Genomic DNA, 18434 nt, shown 5'->3' on the forward strand with positions numbered 1-18434 from the left:
CTGCAGCCCTTGCTCGACACCATGTCTTTGGGGCTTTCGAGAAGTCCGCCGAAGGCCTCAGCGCGCTGCCATGTCCACGCCCGAGGCCGCTCCACATCCAGACTCCCTCGTGTGGAGCGACCCCGAGGTCACGTTGCCATGCTGCTCACGCTGCTCACGCTGCTCACGCTGCTCAGCACTCAGCACTCGGCACTCAGCAATCAGCACTCAGCACTCAGCAATCAGCACTCAGCACTCAGCAATCAGCGTTGACTACTTTGGATCCAGAGAGGACGGCAGCAGCAGCAGCAGCCAGTCCCGGCAGTCAGGAGCTCACTCACATGACGAGACCTGGCCATAGTGATCAGTGGCTGGCTAGTCGCTGCCCGCTCTTCCGCCCATTATCGACCATCGTGTACTGTGCACGGCAGGAGCTGCGATCGACATGGCGCTGCTGCTGCTCGACGGGTGAGGTTTGGCCAGATGGATGGGCGGCGTCGACACTGCAAAGCTCGCTGGACCGTGGCATGCTGGGGATCTGACGAGTCAATCCTGCATCTTGTGCTGCACTACTGTGCGCACGATACGTGCGTCAGACAATCGCCCAGGGCTCGACTTGAACACGGGTAGGGTGTGTAGCGGGAAAGGTCCGAGACGCCAGCCCCTCTCAGCCTTATCACGGAAGCCAGCTCCTTGCCAGCTCCGTCTCAAGTCCCTGCCAACCCTCGGCTGCCACTTCGCAGTCCCCATGCTTCGCTTGCAGCCCAGTGACCAACCAGTGTTGGACCATACCACGACTTTTGGCACATAGCACGACTCGGTGGGTGTGTTGATCCGTACATGTCAATGCGAATGCTCAAAGCCAATGGTGATGCAGAGATCGCATCTGGTCTTCGGAGAATACCACGCCCGCACCGGCATGTGCTGCTGCGGTGCTTGTGTACGATACTGGGTGCTGTACGGTGCTGAGTACGACACAACAGGCATCATCTGTCCTCCTGGGTACACGTTTAAAAAAAACCCACGACCAAGAAAGATGTCCTCGCTGTGCAACAGCCCTACAGGTCTCTGTGCAATTCTCGACATGGATTGACTTCCTGTTCTGGTACGTCGCACACCAATGCACCTGGTCGGCGCTGGACGTGTAATGATGACAGAGGGAAGACCTCCTTTTGTTGTCAACTTCTAAAGGAACGGCGTGCCGATGATGGCAGCCGATGCCTAAGGTCCCACAGCCGGAGCAGTGGAGTAGTGGAGTAGACCTGGACTGAGCTGATGAGAAAGCTGTCCACAGGGCGGCTCGCGTGCGTTTGGCGTTTGGCGTTTGGCGTTTGGCATTGGATGCGGGTTGGAGGGCGTGCACGGTACCTTCCGCGGGGCCGCGGGCAACGATTTGGCCTTACAGCACCGATTCGAGTTGCAATTCCATTTCCTATTCCAGATCCAGCTCAACGTGATGCATGCACTGCATCGATCATCTGCGCCATTTACCATCCTTCTTATCTAATAACAAGACATTGCACAGGCTCGAGCCGTTGCTCTGGGACTTCCGTTTACCCGTGCAACTTCAAGCCGCGGCTGCGACATGTACCGTAGATCATCGTATCTTCTTGCCTGCGTGAGGTGAGGCTGTGTGGCGCAGCCTGAGAGCAATAGTTCTGTGTCTCGGTAACGCTTTTGTCCGTCTTCGTCTGCCCTATTGCAAACTGCAGAATTCAACGAATCCGCTTACCTAACCTCTTTACATTTCGCCCGTTGGGGACGCCCACGAGCCTCGGCCAAATTTTCGAAGCCTCAAACCAGACAAGCACCGCAACGTCGTGCGCAATTCTTGGTCTCCATCCACGACCTCATCTCCGACCCCGACCATTCTCGGACCACGCTGCAGTCCCTCTCTTGGACGCCATGGCCCTCATTGACAGAATCCCCGGGGACTTGGATCTCTACATTGGTGGGTACGTAACGTCGGCCCCTCGGGTTGAGATGCTCGACACTACTCTCTGCGCGACTATCGGTTTGAGGCTGATAGGCGTAATGCAGCATGTTCACGCTTCGACGACGTGAAGCACTACAGCAGGCAAACATCACACATGTCCTCTCGGTGCTGCGAACGCCACTAGATCAGGATCTCTTCGAGCCATTCAAGCACCATGTCGTGGAAGTCGACGACGTTGAAGACGAAAACCTGTTGGAACATTTCCCTGCCACCAACCAGTTTATCCAAGAGGGACTCGATGGTGGTGGCGGAGTATTGGTGCAGTAAGTCCGTATCCCAGCTCAGCTGAAGCAACCTTTGATCTTCACTGCATACCGTCTTGCTTGGCAACTTTGCCATCTTCACGACGCAGGGGCACCAACAATTCGTTCGTTGCAGTGCATGCGGTTGTTCCCTGCCCTCCGCGCGTCCTGCATTCCCCTCCAGAGATTTTTTCTATTTTCTCCTGCTTCCCTCCTTTTGAAAAATTATGCACACCGCTCGTTCGCCACTCCTATTCTTAGCCACTGGTTACAATATGCCAACCACATTCCTACATCTAGCTGCGCAATGGGCAAATCGCGATCCGCCACCGTTGTCATCGCTTATTTGATGCAAAAGCACCATATTACTTCCTCTGAAGCATTGTCCCATGTTCGGCAAGCCCGATCCATTGTCGAGCCGAACGAAGGATTCTGGAAGCAACTCGAGTTGTACGGCGAAATGCAGATGCCCGAGAATGTGGAAGAGACTCCAGCCTATCAACGCTGGGTCTATCAACGTGAGCTCGAGCTGAGCCGTGCATGTGCGCAGGCCCCTGAGGCAGACAAGATCCGGTTTGAAGACGAGCACGTCACAGAGCAGACGTCAGGTTTTGAGATGAGGTGTCGCAAATGCAGGTGAGTGGAGAACTTAGAGCCTTCTTGATGCTATCACGCATTGTTTGGTCGTCCTTGGTCTTGCTCAGCGCTTACACACTAGCAGACGGCCACTTGCGACATCCCAATATCTCACTTCGCACAGCCAGGACAAATCAAAGACCAAGTGTGCACATTACTTTGTAGATCCTCTGTCTTGGATGCGCTCTGAGCTCGAACAGGGTAAGCTGGAAGGCCGGATTGAGTGTCCGAACTGCCATTCCAACGTGGGCAAGTATGCCTGGCAGGGCATGCAATGTAGCTGTGGAGACTGGATGGTACCAGGGATCAGCCTCTCCAAAGGGCGAATCGACGAGGCCAGGAAGGGAGGAGTCAGTGGGATCCGCCGCCCACCAGGCGCACCAGGCGCGCCTCTACCAAACGAGAACGCGGCACGACAGAACCTATGAACAACACATGGAGCCAACAACATGTGGCCACAATCTGCGACTACCCACGAATCAGCGGCTGGGGAGATAAAGACCGATGCATCCGAGATCCTCGCATGCTCTGTCAAAGCCGCATCATCGAGGACCACATGATCCTGCACGGCACCCTGAGACGCACATTAGATAGCACCACGATCTTGGTGTCAGAGACACGCGGGTGCTGGATCGCCGAAATGGGTTTCAATTGAACAAACTCACTCACGGGCACCATCTCGCAAACCGACACTGCCGCTCGTGAGCACCGTGTGTGGAAACGCACAATGCGTACCGAGGAGACACTAGTGTGCAATACAAGGTATTCAACATCGACTACTACGTGCATGTTCCTACGCTGCGTCTGTTGATGAGAAATACTAACGTCGGCGACACATGGCTAGGATAATTTGAGTACTTGAATACTGCACTCCGCTGTCAATATACTCTTTGGCAGTAGCCGACACACAACAAGCACGAACATTGCTCGGACTGTACACCTGCCGAGAAAAGCGGATAGGTGCTGAATTACCACGCAGACGTCATCTGTGCTATACGTATCCTCTATGAATACTCGATAGGGTCACCGTCCCTCCCCACCTCACAAAAGCTCAAACACCCCATCCTCGATCCCTTCGTCGTCCACCAACGCCTGGACAGCTTCTCCATGCATCCACTCCTGAACAAAACACTCGCCCTGGAGCACCCACTGCCCGTCGTCCCCAGCCGCGCTAACAACGAAAGGGCACTGCCCACCCCAAAGCACGACGACAGCATCGCCCTCCTTTGCCTCGCGGGGCCCGAGACCAAACGCGCCTTTTCCCGTGATGAACGGCGTGCGGTACGTGACGAAGCGCCATAGCGCTTCCTGAGCCTCGTGTGCGCCATCTGCTACAAGGCCGGCAGGGAACGCGGAAACGTCGGTGTTGTTGTACTCGAGTAACTGCATCAGGTGCGTGCGGTACATCTCCTTCTGTGCGGGAGAGAGGAGTCGTCCGTCGCGGTTGCGGCCCGCTGTTAGCGTTGCAGCGATCTTGTCGCGGAAGACGCCTGCGTCTATGGACCACTTCAGGAGGAGGCGGAAGTATGGTTTGATCATGTGCAGGTGTTGGAATTCGGTGCCGGGTCCGGTCGTGCGGATGGTATCTAGCTGCACGCCTTTCAGGCGCAGGGTGTTGTGGGTAGGTGAGGGCAAGAGACACATGGGCCGCGCGAATCCGGCGGAGTACTGGTGTTTACTGTTCATGTTTGAGATGGGAAACGCGGTGGTTTTGGAGTTGAAGTTGGGCGCCCAAGAAGGTAAGTTGTCGATATAGTCTTCAGGTTGCCGCCAACGTGGAGCCACATAGAGTGCGAGAGCTAGGATGTCGAGGTTCTGGTCTTTTTCGATGAAGCTGCGAGTCACTTGTGTGTACACCTCGCTTGTACTGAGTGTGTAGTCGGGCGTGATGTCACCTGCGCTAAAGCCGTTGTCGGTTGTAGAGAAACCGAGGAGGCCGTAAATTTTGTCTCGTGGGTCGGTCACTTCGAAGCTTCGCGCTATATCCAGGAGATGGAAGAACGGAAACAACTCATTCCGGTTTGACTTTGGGCTGCTATCGTCAGAATGGAGGTGCTCTGAGTTGCGATGCGCGGTGCTCAAGTGCCACATGAAGAATGCGTTCTGCAAATTCCTCGTTGCGAGAATCATATGTAGAAGCTCATTCGCCCGGATGGACTCGATTGCCGCACCGACGTGTTTCCACGATATGGAGCAGTCACCCCACACAACGGTAGCTTCGCGAGCAAGAACAATCTCCTGCAGGACCCAGAGTCGGGTATACCACGCCTGGCAGAAGAACAGCATGACTTTCCCCCAGAGATCTTCCTTCCTGATATGAGGGACTGCATCGAGTACGATGGGTTCGTGTTCATGTGATGTCGTTGTGTACTGAGCTTCTTCAACCCCGTCTGTGTCGACGTGCAACTGCTTCTGCAAAGCCTCATTGGCGAGCGCACATAACACGCCAAACGCGCCAGTGGCCTCACCTGCACTGGGACCCAGCCACACAAGGACACGGCTAGCGCGAGAATAGATGGAGTTCATCCTACGGACCTGTGTTCCCTTCTCTTTCCTGTCTTCTTGGTTGATGCATAAGGCATCTACCCAGAGCAGCCGGTCTCGATCACACCATCGTACGTTGTGGAGCGCTTCATAGAGGTTTGGAGTGACCGGGGTCGCTTTTTGGCTGATTCGGTGTACGATGTACGATGTTGGAACATCCGGGCCCCATACATATGAGAGTGCTTCGTACTCGAGAGCTATGTGATCCAACCGTGCAAACTCGAGAGTGAACTCGACAGGGTCAGCCAGAGCACCCTTGTGAAGGCGCAACAGACGTATGGAGTCGTTGTGAGGCATGAATTCGTACAGCACTGGTGTAGGAGATGGTTCCTCAAGCAATCTCTCGGTGTTGACGGAATCGAGAAGTTCGCTTGGTGCGGCCACAGGGCTTTTGTTGATCGAGGTCTTCCCAACGGAGTGCTGGGAACTGTTGTAGAGATCAACTGTACAGAGCTGAGCTTCAATCTTGACATGCTGTGATGGCCCATCTCGGCGACCGGAATTTTCATGACGCGGTTGCTTTTGGAAGAACTGCTTAGTTGGTAATGCCAATGAGCACATAATCACCGATTTGAACCAAACAGCGACCGCCATCTTCCTCGATGATGGTACTGCGAATTGGAAATGTTTCTCATTCGAAGCTGAGAACGAGTGCTCATGATGCTCGTTGCCAACCTTCCCGATGCCCGTGCTCGATGCCATTGCAGGTCTGCATTGAATTCAGAGCTTCCCTTCAAAAAGGTGGAAGTCAACCAAGGCGACGAGATTCCTACGAAGACGCAGAAACTTGAGGAAGAGGCTGACCATATGAACCCACCAGTCGTGGCTGCACTTGCTTTCCGCAGATGGGCCACCTGCGACCAGTGTCCTGCACGTAGCCGTCCGAGGCAACACAGCCTCGACATGGCAGCCATACACTGCCAATCCCTCTTCCCCGGGCGCCAACCGCTCCTCGGTGCCAGTACACAGTCAAAGGCTTACGTTGCACCATCACAAAGGGCGCAGGGGATGGATGGGTGCTCACGAGGCTGCCGCAGTGGAACTCGGAAAATGGAAAGGGCGGTTGCAGCAGCGATCCAAGTAGGCTGACGCATGGCTGAGTACCTTTTTGTGCTTGAGGCGTTTCTTCTGCGAAACCTGGTGCATGTGTACGGGAGTTTGCGTCAACTTTTGTTACAACTTTCGTTCCCACTTTCGTTGTCGTGAACCTGAATTGGCCCAAGGATGTGACTGGCTGTCGATGGTTTTGTTCATCCTACATGTGCTGCGCAGTACGTTTGCTCGGTGGAACGATCTTCAGCACAGCCAGAAGCTGATATCAAAGAGAGGAGGCGTGAGTGCACCTCTGTACCGGTATTGTAGGAAAGCTCAGACGTAGCAGCTCTAGAATCTTGCTCTACCGCCATCTTCTGAAGAGTTTAGCAGCACTCGTGAAGAGACTTTGATGGCCAGAAAGATCGGTGGTCTTTGAAATGATTTGTAGGCTCATACTACCTTACTTGTAGGCTCAAAGTACCTCTGCAGAGCAGCTTGAGGTGCCTTGAAGGCTTGAAGCACGCTTGCATCCGGATCCACCCGCAGCGCGAGAGTAGAGCAGGGCGTCGAGACTAGAAGGATGCAAGGTGATAAGACTAGCGGCCGGTGCATGTGACCGCGCGGCTGATAGGGCTGAGTGCATGTCGATCACGTTCGACCGAGTTCTGGCGGGCAAGTCATCCAGCCTTCTTTAGCTTCCCTGCTTAGCGCAAGGCGGCCGATGGACGCTTCCGTCATGTGGAAAGAAGGCACGCCATTCCAGCCACCTGCTCTGCCTTGCTGCGACGGCTGCTGTCTTCAGTCGAGCGCTTCCTCCTTGGCTTGATCCTTGCGCAGCGCTCGTTCACCGCGCCTGTCCATGCTCGCGCGACGGCTACCGCCCTACCCCACCGCTTATCAATCCTCCCTCTTCTTTTGCATGCAGCCGTCGAGAACCACGGCCGGCTGAGCAAGGCAGCGGATCCCTTCGCTTCTACTACACTCCTGTCTGTATTCTTGCTGCATGCGCATCTTTCTGCGTTGCATCTGCCCTCGACCGCCTGCGGCTTGTCAGACACAGACACCGTCATCAGCAAGGACGTGCTTTGTTTCACATCTCGGTCAACACCAGCTACGCCTGCCTCTCCGAGCTGACTCGACACGCCCACGCGACTCCTGAGTCCAGGGGACAGCCGACAACATCGCCATGTCTTTCAGCGACTCGGAGATCGAGCTGGTGAGCTCGCAGCTGGCGCTGGGCAACGACGACATTCCCGAGGAACCAGACATGCTCTTCACCGACGACGCCGGTGACGGCCAGCCATTCGCTCCACCCCCACGAATCGCCGCACGCTTCTACAGACACTCCAACAACCGCCGGAAGTCGTCGGCGACGTCCTCCCGCCGCAACTCGCTCTCGTCCACCCACTCGCACACCTCGAGCCGCTCCGCGATCCGCAACAGCTGCCAGAGCCACCACATTGCCCAGCACCTCCGACGCGTGTCCATCCTCGAGACCCGCAAAGCACGCCTGGCCGACAGAGCCGCCCATGCCGAACAGGTCCGTCTACGCGCCGCAGCGGCCAAGGCCACGCCACGTGTGTCGAACAGCGAAGAGAAAGCGTTGGCCGCCAAGGAAGCTCGCGAGCGCCACCTTGCACAGGTGGCGGCGTCCTGCGCGGAAGAAGTGCGTAGAGCCAAGAAGATTGCCGAGGACATGAAGGAACGCAAGGCCGCCGAAGAGCGCAGGTACCGCCTCGAGATGGAGGAGAAGCACGCAGAGGCAGAGAGGAGGCGCCTCGAGTACAAACGCAGCCCTCGCAGACCGAGAACCGCCAGCTCGCCGCCCGCTGATGCGAAGAAAGCAACTCAGCAGCCACCTGCCCCGACCTCTGAAGACGCCGCCAAGCGCATCCAATCTGCATGGAGGGCGAGAAGTAGGAAGAATATCGTCGATGTCTGGTTGGAAATGGGGCTCTCCATCGAGAAGATCAGCAGCACCAGTTTCGAAGATATCACCACTATGCTTGCGGATGAGAAGCTTCTGAAGACGACAGAGAAGGTCATGGAGTTGTTTGTCCTGCTGCCAGATCCGGATCCAGCTGCCCGCAGCACAGCTGTCCGGACCTTTCTTTCCTCGTATCTCATCCTAGGCCATCCCACAAATGTGCTGAGTCGCGATGGCGATCAAGAGCAAGACCTGATCACCAAGGCCAAGGACTTGGTCCTTTCCTTCGAATCAGCATTAGGAAAGTTGACGACTTTCAACTACTATACCCCTTCGCCCACCAGGACCGAGACGGTTCTGTTGGCCCACAGCGCCTTCGTTACAGCCTTCAATGATTGGAAAGCTCGCGATTCGTCGGCGCTTGTCGAAACTATGGTCGCCTCCTTCGTCAGTCTCGATGAGATCTGGCAGAGCGTCAAGGACGCAACAGTAGAAGAGGTTGCGAACGAATACAGGACTGGCATTCGGGACAATCAAGCTATCTTGCTGAGTAGGATCAAGAAGCTGGCAGGACCGGACAAGGCATTGACATTGATTCGAAAGGCTATTCGCGAGGGCCGCAGGTCGAGGCCTAAGAAGCGACCTGCTGGAGAGACTATTCGACCACGAGTCGCCGTCGACGTGACTTCCGGTTCACCCATCGAAGGCGAGCGTGCTGCTATGCAAGCTGAGGCCGCTTCTGAGCTGGCAGCCTCTGGTCAAGCGGCACGTCTTGGCTCCGCAACACAAGGCCACCAGGCTCAGTCGCTGTCAAAGGTCTTTACGGTTGTCCCTGACAACCGCGTGCTCGTGCATGAGCTGTCCATCGACAAGGAGTATCGCATCGATGCGTCGCCAACCGCTGGTCTGAGAGATGCCCTTAACCGCGAGCTGTGCGACGCCATGCGCAAGGGCTTCGAGGACGGCGATAGCGCGCAATGGACAGCCGCCATGGCAGAGAACATACGCGCAAAGCTTTTGCGCTTATTGAAGGCAGGCAACTCAATGCACACTCTCATCTCAGAGACCCTAGACCCGGACCACATCAACAAGCAGTGTAGTCAAGGGCTCTTCTCGTACGAGAGGTTTTTTGGTTTCATCGCCAATATCCTACCCAAGCTCTGTGCTCCGTTCCGAGATGCTCAAGTCCAATCTTTGGCAGACGAGCTGCAGGAGGAAGGCGAGCTTCCCGAAATGGTCGAGAAACTTTTCAAGTTGTTGCACGTGATCGATCTCCTATCATTGGATTATTCGAATTTCCTTCTGATGAACGCAGCGCCAACGTTGATCAAGGAAGCTACTGGGTACGAACAACGTATGTTCGCACAAGATCTGGAGGAAGGCAAAATCACTTTAGATCGAACTCGGCGCTGGTGGCGTAGTGCGGCTATCAACATGCACACTGAAGCAGATCGACGCGACCCATGGGCCCAGCCCAACCCTATGAACCGACCAACAGCGCATAAGATTTATGCACGTGGTCTTATTGACCTCGCGATATCCGTGCCACCGCTACGAGATTCCGAGCTTCCAGAAACTCTCGGACTTGACCGCGACCGTATCTCGCGCATCCGTGAAGACGCTCTGCGCATCACTACCATTGGCGGTATCCTTCTCACAGCGAAAAACCTACTCAAGCGCGACGTCCGCTCGCAATGGAAGCCTCAGGCAGCTCGCATGTGGGAGGTTCTAAAGGACGGTTACTTGAAGGATCCTTCGACACCCTCCAAGATCGCCTCGTTACTCGAGTCTTCACATAACATGCCGCCTTCCACCCGCGCGCAACTTTCCTCTACGGTCACGCGTCTTTTGACTCAAGCCGAGTCCGGCAGGCTCTCCGATCCCGTTACCAAAGTATTGTTCCAGCGCCTCAAGACACACATTTTCAACCGCGTATCAGCTAGCAGCTCTGGCGAACGTGTCAAGGCTGCTAGCACAGCCACTGAAGGGCTTGCAACCACTGGTCTTGCAGAATTCGTGCCCCAGGTTGCTGACATCTGCGAGCAATTGAGCAAGGTCGGTGAAGTTGATCGCAAGGCGCATGGCAAGTGGTATGAGGAGATTGCAGAGCAGATGGAGAATGAGCCGTTGGAAGGCGACGAATTAAGCAGGAGCGAAAGTGGCGGGTCTGCTGCCTCAGGATCGTCTGTGTGAGCATTGACCCTATATCTCTGCGTTAACTTTCTCTGCGTTAACTTCCAACGAGGTTTTGGTTCGACAAGGCGTTCTTCTCAGTCTTTCCTGTACATAACCTGTTTTTTTTTTCGCGGCTCGCTTCATATTCATACCCGTTCTGGTTTGGCATGGCGTTTGGTGGTCTGAGTGCTGGGGCACTACACATGGGTTTCAGCGACACATCTTCTAATCCAGGGCACACTGTAGCCGGATCTAGTGAATACATACAATGCCATCAATCATTTTGAAGACTGTGCTAACACTGAAGGCACACAGCTTTCATTGAACCTTGTACTGAAGAAGATATGGGATGTCTTGTCAACTTGGCGTTCTGCACAATGTCGTTGAAGCTCAGGAGCTGGTATCTGGTCTTGCACCGAATGAGTCTGGTTTGATATGGTGTACACATGTGCGGTGCAACACCAGATACTAGCCCGTATATCTTCGTTAACAGCCTTCTTGTTTGGGATTGGCATACGTTTATATTATCTTCCTCCAATATCATCGATGCGGCGACGATCTTGCCTGCATGCGCTTACGCTGTCAAGGTTGCATGGTCGTCAACACAGCTCTCGATGGCGTGCTCGAACACCACAACGTCTTTCCCACGCCTATCAACCCCACACTCAGCTTCGGCGCCAATGACGGCGCTCTCTTGTGTCGTCACTAAGCCTTGATGGCTTTCCCCAAGATCTTGGTATCGTTCCTGGGCTCGAAACGTGAAGGTCCTTGTTATTTCTATGCAAGTGCCGGTGTAACTTCACCCGGGCACTGGGTAGTTGTTTGTAAGCACTTTGTTAAGTCCAAACAAGATAGAGTTACTGCTCAGTTGACATTAAACACCTGAGGCCGTCCTTGCAAACAGTGTGTTTATAGCCGATATAAAGTCGAAACTCACTGGTCGTCAACTCCAGCAGTCTTGATGACGCCTCTAGATAAAGGAAGTGATGTCATCCAACAATCGCCTGCTCCCTCGTCCGAAGCGTCGTCTCAGCTTGACGATACCTATGAAGCCTACAAGAACAACCAAGGAGCCGATGTTGATCCAGCAGAAGCAAAGAAGACGCTGAGAAAGATCGACTTCCGGATAGTTCCAATTCTTTTCTTCACATACCTGCTTCAGTACCTCGACAAAAATGGAATCAACTATGCATCCGCTTTTGGGCTACAGGAGGGTACGAACTTGAAGGGGCAGGACTACTCATGGCTAGGTACGCGCTCGTCCAAAACGCGAGGACATCAATCGCTTACCAAACGCAGGCAGTATCTTTTACTTTGGCTATCTTGCCGGCCAGTACCCGGCAGGCTACTTGTTGCAGCGTCTACCCATGGCCAAGTTCCTCGGTTTTTGCACTCTTGGTAAGCATCGCCCATCACCCTCACACTTTGTCGCTGACAGGGCCAGGCTGGGGTGTCATTCTCATGACCACTCCTGCATGTCATAACTTTGCCGGCATGGCTGCAAACCGCTTTCTGCTCGGCCTACTCGAAGCCACGGTGAATCCCGGCTTTGTCCTGATCATGAGCATGTGGTACACCTCAGCTGAGCAACCTCTTCGACTGGGAGCGTACTACTGCACTAACGGCATTGCAACCATGTTCGGCGGCCTGATTGGGTATGCAGTGGGCCACATCAAGACGGGCTTGCCGCGGTGGATGTATGTGTTTTTGATCTTCGGATCAGCAAGCACCGTGATGGGCGTCGTGATTCTACTCTTCCTGCCGGACCTGCCGACTACAGCGAAGTTTCTCACTGAGAGGCAGCGCGGGATTGCCGTAGATCGCGTCTCGGGGAACAGACAGGGGGTGAAGAATAAACACTTCAAGGTCTATCAAGCGTGGCAGACGTTGTATGATCCTAAGACCTGGATCTTGTTTGTGATGGCTATTGGCGCTCAGATCCCGAATTCTGCTTTGACGACAGTGAGTAATTGTGTATTATTGCAGCCATCATAACAACTTACACATTACAGTTCAGCTCCATGATTATCAAATCCTTCGGCGTCGATACTCTCGGAACACAGTACTTGCAGATCCCCGGCGGCGCGGTGCAATTCGTCTCGCTGCTCGCCGGAAGCTACATCTGCACCCACTGGCCGAATACGCGCTGTCTCATGATGACCATCGCGAACGTGATATGTATCATCGGCGCCAGTCTGCTCGTCGCACTGCCAAACAACAACAAGTGGGGCCGACTTGTCGCGCTGTGGATGTGCTACTTCCAGGGTCTTGGGTTCAGCATGAGCTTGACCATCGTCTCGAGCAACATTGCTGGATACACCAAGAAGCAACTAACAGGCGCGGCGCTGTTCACGGGCTACTGTGTGGGCAACATCATCGGCCCGCAGACATTCAAGAGCAGCGAGGCGCCCCGGTACAGGTCTGCATACGTTGCGTAGGTGGACTCTTCCCATTATCGAATCGAAGTGTTGCTAACACACGACTATAGCATGCTCATCGGCTACAGTGTGAAGCTGATCGCTGTTCTCGTGCTCTTTGCATACATGTGGTCGGTCAACAAGAAGCGCGACAGGGAGTCTGCAAGCGGTATTCGGCTCACAGATGAGGAGATGAAGGCAGCGGTCGAAGCCGGAATGCACGACGTTACTGAAATCGACAACAAGGGCTTTCGATACATACTATGAGCCGGGACGAGCATTAAACGAGCCTAGCTAATCCTTCGTGTTTATCTTGGTGAATATGAGCAATACACGTGTATTGGGATTGAGACGACTTGCACAGAAAAAGACACAGCATTTAACGAGCTTGTGTTGCGTTTTCCTGGCTCTGACATCGAGGTGCCCTGCTCCTTCGCAACGTTACAATTTCCACTCCAGTCGCGACAGATATCGCTAGCGTCGCAGTCGCATTTTAAGGAGATGGAACAAACTTTTCGAGAGCCCACCCTCAGCTCTAGCATTCTCACTCCTGTCTTAAACATGCACTAAGCGTTCTTCGTGCGGCTATGTGAATTCATCTCCAGTCATCACAATGTCCACGCCGGTCCACGCATTTAACTTACCCACAAGGAAGCTCCCTCGCTATAATGGTATGCTGCTCACGATACCTACGCCACCAGGTCTTGCTGCTTATTAGAACTTGCGAAGCATCCACCAGCTCCGCGTCAGGTCGGGGTGCAAATAACAGAGTTTTCGTTTCACGATCGAAGACTGCCGCTTCCTAAGCAGACAACGAAGCTTATTTCTTTTCGGGGTCGTAGATACAGCCGAGCGAGGCGTTGCACATGGCCTAGGAAAGTCTGTATTGTTCTGCATGTAGTATCTCTGAACACAGGCTTAGATTTTCCTGGGATGATAAGAGTCGCTACCCTCCATGTGGACTGACTAGTATAGCGAAGTATCTCAGATCTGGTTCCAGGGGTTCGTGAAGTTCTGGTCCGTTTGCTTCTCTGAGCACAGTGTCATTCAGCTTCTGTCCATCGTGCAGTTTACATGATCTTATATCCTAGATCGGTTCGAGGAATTCGTCAAGCCATGACAGATCTCGATTCAACGTCTTCCGCCACAGAGCTCTGCGTTGTCCACGGATGATGATTCGGATCTTCGACTTTTATATACTGCGTGTGGTTACCTTTCATTGTGCTGAACTCCACAGCCACGCGAATATGACCAGACTCTCCCAAAGAGAAACGACCACGGATCGATCTCGAGGGGCAACGTTACAACGCGCTTCCTTTATAACATCTTTTGCGTCAATCGAAGTCCCCCAGTTTGTCTCCCCACCAACCGATATTCCATAGCAGGCTTTGCATACAGATTCATTGACACCGTTCAGGGTACGAGAGATCCTCCCAGTGCCTTGCGACTTTTATGACACCATCACAATTGTTCGCATCATCTAGGAACGACGTCTTTGGAGAATGATGTTATGGAGAAATCAGCTGCGTAAAATGCTTGTCGTTGTCCTTAGTGCGTCTCTTCAAACCTCCTCAATGGTCTTGGAAGATCGCGCAGCATGGAGTGCCAGCTGAAGTCCAACGATCAGAACAAACGCCAAAAGGAGTATCACGACCATACAGCCAACCATGCTAACTTGAGCCCCAAAGCCTGGCTCAAGAACAGCAACATGGCGAGCTGACACGTAGATTGGCCGGCATTGAGAACAACCGAAGTAAGCAACCAGCAGCCAGCAGCCCCCCACGACCCCACACCAACATCTCCACGCTGGTCCACCGCACCACCTCCACACCTCCACAACCACCACAATGTCTACCTCCAAGCGCATCGAGATCACCGAGCAAGACGAAGCAGGCATAGTGACATCGACATACATTGCCTCGGGCGACTCACGCGTGGATATCATCGTACGTGTCCTCATTTGCGCGTACTGTGCAAGCTTGCGAGAGCCAGGACACGATGCTGATGCAGCCAGCTCCACCAAGAGACAAAGGGCTACACGCAGCAGATTCTCGATGTTTTCCTGCCGGCGGGGTATCCGCAGAGCGTGACGGAGGATTATATACAGTGCGTGTCTTCCGTAGTTCCGACGTCTTTAGATTGTAGACAGACATGCTGATGTGGTGTAAGATATCAAATCTACGTGCGTGGACGGAGCTCGAGGTTCCTGGCGTGAAGCTCACAGGTCTGACCGAGGATACAGGATTCGCTACAAGCTTTCTCGTCGTCGATAGCGGGCCTGCTGGCCTCGAGAGCCGTGCTAGAAGGTAGACACACGACCTTCCCACCCACGCAAGCCAGAAACAAGATAAGAAAACGCTTCTGATCAAGTCTGACAGGCGTCGGCGTCGGCGACTCAACCGCCTCTCCCACTTCGGCGCTGCTGCTCTCCATCCTGCAAGAATCCATGGGCCGGCTCGCAACCATCCTCTTCGCGCACCGACTCGGCACGTCGCTGGAACCAGAGTGCAAAATGTACCGCCTAGCAGCCGACGTCTTCATCGACACAGCCATGATCCTCAACTACCTGTCCCCCGCGCTCCCCAAGCCTGCCCGCGTCGCGGTGCTGAGCTTCTCGAGCTGCCTGCGGGCTCTCTGCGGCGTGTGCGCCGGGAGCGCCAAAGCGAGTCTGAGCGCTCATTTCGCAAAGAGAGGGAATCTAGGTGAACTGAATGCAAAGGACAGTAGCCAGGAGACTATCATCTCGCTGCTGGGGATGCTGGCGGGGAGTCTGGTGGTTAGCTGGGTGCATTCGCCGCTGGCGACGTGGGCTACGCTGATGGGGCTGTTGGCCGTGCATCTGGGGACCAACTACGCTGCCGTGAAAGCTGTGCGGATGACGAGGCTGAATCGGCAGCGGGCGAACATCTTGTTCGGCACCATCCTGCAGCATGGCAAGGTGCTGAGCCCAAGAGAGGTGTCGGAGAGGGAGAGGGTGTTTGAAAGGGATGGAGTGCTTCGTTGGGCCGATGACGGCATCGCAGGCTATTGCAGGATAGGCGTCAGTCTGCAAGTGCTGCTGAGCCGCTTAGGCACCCCTCACGAGCGCACCGGGTCCACGACGTTGGAGACCGTCAAGTTGCCCGAGCTGCTGCAAGTCTACGCCGCAGAAGCTTACCTCGTGTGGTACTCTGAGCTCCACTCGGAGGCGCTCATCGTGCTAAAGAAAGAGTGCACGGCGGTCGATCAACTCAGAGCTTGGACACAGGCACTGTTGCTCGCTCAGCGGCGCAGACCTGGCTCGAACAGCTTGGACGCATCTGCGTCGGGGCGGCTGACGGAGCTCAGACACACCTTGGCCGAGACACAGAAACTGTTTGGGCAGTACGTCGAGCTGCTTCAAGACAAAGGCTGGGACCTGAGTGTGGCTGCTCTGGAGACACGGGCTGGAGTGCGAGCGGTGATGGAAACGAAAGAAGACGAATGAAACGTGCATTTGGCTGCCTATCTGGGCTGCCATGACCTATCGACATGGTAGTATCTATACATGCACATACTTCCAAGTCACTGCAGTGGGCTTCAGAGAACGACTTCAGCTGGACAACGTACAAGCGGTCTTCTGATCAGACTCGTCAGACTCGTGCGTTGCATGGCGCGACAGCAGGTTCCAGTTAGATGCAAGCAAATACTCATTGTTCTAAAAAATAAAAAATAGATTGAAATCGTCTGCGCTGACCCAAGCGACACAGACATGCCTGTCCGACGAACGACAGCGACAGTCCCTGTTCCTAGTGGACATGCGTTAACGCCAGCCAGCTCCTACGCACACACCATTCGTGTCGGTAGCCATCCGAAACTTCCCTATTCACGCGTCAGACTGTCAGACGATGGTGGAGGCCCATCTGTCACGTTCCACGTTGGGTGGCATTTCTGGGCAGATCACGTCAAAGCTTGAACTGTACAGCACCCAGCCGTCTCGAACACAATGGTTGCCAAGGGATTGCTACCTCTTCGTCTGAGATGGTGAAGGCGGGATGCGGCTGATCCCACGAGGCGGTGAGGGCGGGTGAATTGCAGCGCTTGTGACAGAGGTCCACTGGCTGCGTCATATCTCAGGCACCGAGCGCGTGTTGGCGACCAAATTTTTCTTTGGGTTTGTCAATGGGGCGCGTGCTGAGATGAATGGCGCTTATAGCCGGCATCGATCGATCGATCAGGCCACGATGCGAGAGTGCTGTCCAGCTTCTAAAAGGCCGTCGCAAGCAGACTCCCGAGGGACACGGCTCTGGACGACCGAACTGGTGCCGTTGTGTTTTGGTGAGGACCTCAACATACTGTCACACGATAAAAGGTGGAAATGAAATGGAGACGGTTGCGCCAACCTCATGCGCGAAACAGGAGGTTTGGCAGAAAAGATCGACGGCGGCGCCTCTGTGACGGTGCTAGCGATATGTGGTAACCTTCTAGAAATCTAGAATGCTTCTAGAAAGAAAAAATTGGCGCGCACGGCCGTGGAATGGTGAGGGACAGACGAACGTTGGGGGGGTGAAACGTCAGCCGGCGTGCAGGGCGGCTCCTTGCACACTCGACGAGTCACCAGCGAGACGCCGAAGTCAGGTGAGGCTCGATGTTGCGCTCTATATTGGGCTTGTTTGCTGCGTGTTGCGTGAATAAGACGCAATTGACGCAGCAGGTGCTGAGACTGGGACGAAAGGGTCGACGGTGTTTGCTTGAATGCCATGGCGGTGGATCCTCTGTGGATCTGCATGATGGTACGTATCTGTAAAGAGCAAGATGCGGCAGGAATACATTACGGTAATCAAATGTCTCGCGCCTCGGGTAGAGATTGGAGGGCGGGCTGAGTGTCCCCAGCGATAGGGCCAAAGCCAAGGTTTGTGGCCGTGCGATGCCCATCTGTGGGCAGAGGATGCAGTAACGGGCCAGCCAGCGGCTGGAGCAGCTTCAGGCCAAGTGCAAGCGAAAGCGAGGGTTGGCGTGACCTTGTCCAAGCAGCTGGCGGGTGACATGCTGCTTGGGCATGGCCTCACCATGTGCTCCCTTTCACGATTCAAGAGAGGGCCGTTGGGACGGCTGTTGTTGTCGTGCATAGTAGGAGTGGACAAGGAGAAAGCGGCATGGAGGCTCAAAGAAAGATCGGCTGGCTTTCCTTTGTCGCGGAATGAGAGTCATAGGGCGGGTTAGCGAGGCGACTCAGCGCGTTGGGACGGTCGTTTGCAGCGTGATGAAGCAGGGCCAAGCTTGGGTCAACCATTCTGCTGGGAGCAAGGTGGTAGTGAGGTGGCAGTGATGGAGGGCAACGGTGCATTAGGGTCAAAAGACTATATACCGCTCCAAAGGGAAGTGCCATTGCTGATGCAGTACGATGAGATGGGTGGACACTGGACAGCTACTCTGTCTGGCTGCTCGCTACTGTATTAGCTCAGCTACCGAGGTGCCATTAAGGAGCAACAGCAGGCTACGGAGGTAACGCGGGCCCAAAGCGT

At 54.6% G+C, this 18434-nt stretch overlaps 5 protein-coding genes across 5 annotated transcripts, besides 5 other annotated features; 4 read left to right on the forward strand and 1 right to left on the reverse strand.

Annotated features, from left to right (window-relative positions):
• Positions 1-171: 171 nt before the first annotated feature.
• Positions 172-247: a tandem repeat.
• Positions 248-275: 28 nt separating this feature from the next.
• Positions 276-312: a tandem repeat.
• A 973-nt stretch (positions 313-1285) lies between these two features.
• Positions 1286-1315: a tandem repeat.
• Positions 1316-1386: 71 nt separating this feature from the next.
• Positions 1387-1425: a tandem repeat.
• Positions 1426-1884: 459 nt separating this feature from the next.
• Positions 1885-3281, forward strand: EKO05_0007411 (uncharacterized protein; the record flags this gene model as incomplete). The annotated part of the gene is made up of 4 exons (XM_059637034.1): positions 1885-1934; positions 2020-2238; positions 2518-2853; positions 2939-3281. 4 exons carry the CDS (start codon positions 1885-1887, stop codon positions 3279-3281), a joined length of 948 nt encoding a protein of 315 aa, XP_059493017.1.
• A 613-nt stretch (positions 3282-3894) lies between these two features.
• EKO05_0007412 (uncharacterized protein) lies at positions 3895-6099 on the reverse strand (the record flags this gene model as incomplete). The annotated part of the gene is made up of 1 exon (XM_038947197.1): positions 3895-6099. One exon carries the CDS (start codon positions 6097-6099, stop codon positions 3895-3897), a length of 2205 nt encoding a protein of 734 aa, XP_038793973.1.
• Positions 6057-6097: a tandem repeat.
• Positions 6100-7618: 1519 nt separating the features above from the next.
• EKO05_0007413 (uncharacterized protein) lies at positions 7619-10552 on the forward strand (the record flags this gene model as incomplete). Its single annotated transcript, XM_038947196.1, has 1 exon — positions 7619-10552. One exon carries the CDS (start codon positions 7619-7621, stop codon positions 10550-10552), a length of 2934 nt encoding a protein of 977 aa, XP_038793972.1.
• Positions 10553-11495: 943 nt separating this feature from the next.
• EKO05_0007414 (uncharacterized protein) lies at positions 11496-13218 on the forward strand (the record flags this gene model as incomplete). Its single annotated transcript, XM_038943450.1, has 5 exons — positions 11496-11784; positions 11834-11932; positions 11979-12496; positions 12547-12968; positions 13023-13218. The coding sequence occupies 5 exons, from the start codon at positions 11496-11498 to the stop codon at positions 13216-13218; spliced, it is 1524 nt and encodes a 507-aa protein (XP_038793971.1).
• A 1580-nt stretch (positions 13219-14798) lies between these two features.
• Positions 14799-16417, forward strand: EKO05_0007415 (uncharacterized protein; the record flags this gene model as incomplete). Its single annotated transcript, XM_059637035.1, has 5 exons — positions 14799-14897; positions 14966-15057; positions 15121-15133; positions 15194-15257; positions 15330-16417. 5 exons carry the CDS (start codon positions 14799-14801, stop codon positions 16415-16417), a joined length of 1356 nt encoding a protein of 451 aa, XP_059493018.1.
• Between the last annotated feature and the right edge of the window lie 2017 nt (positions 16418-18434).

Source organism: Ascochyta rabiei, chromosome 12 (assembly GCF_004011695.2).
Source record: "Ascochyta rabiei chromosome 12, complete sequence".
Lineage (NCBI taxonomy): Eukaryota > Fungi > Ascomycota > Dothideomycetes > Pleosporales > Didymellaceae > Ascochyta > Ascochyta rabiei.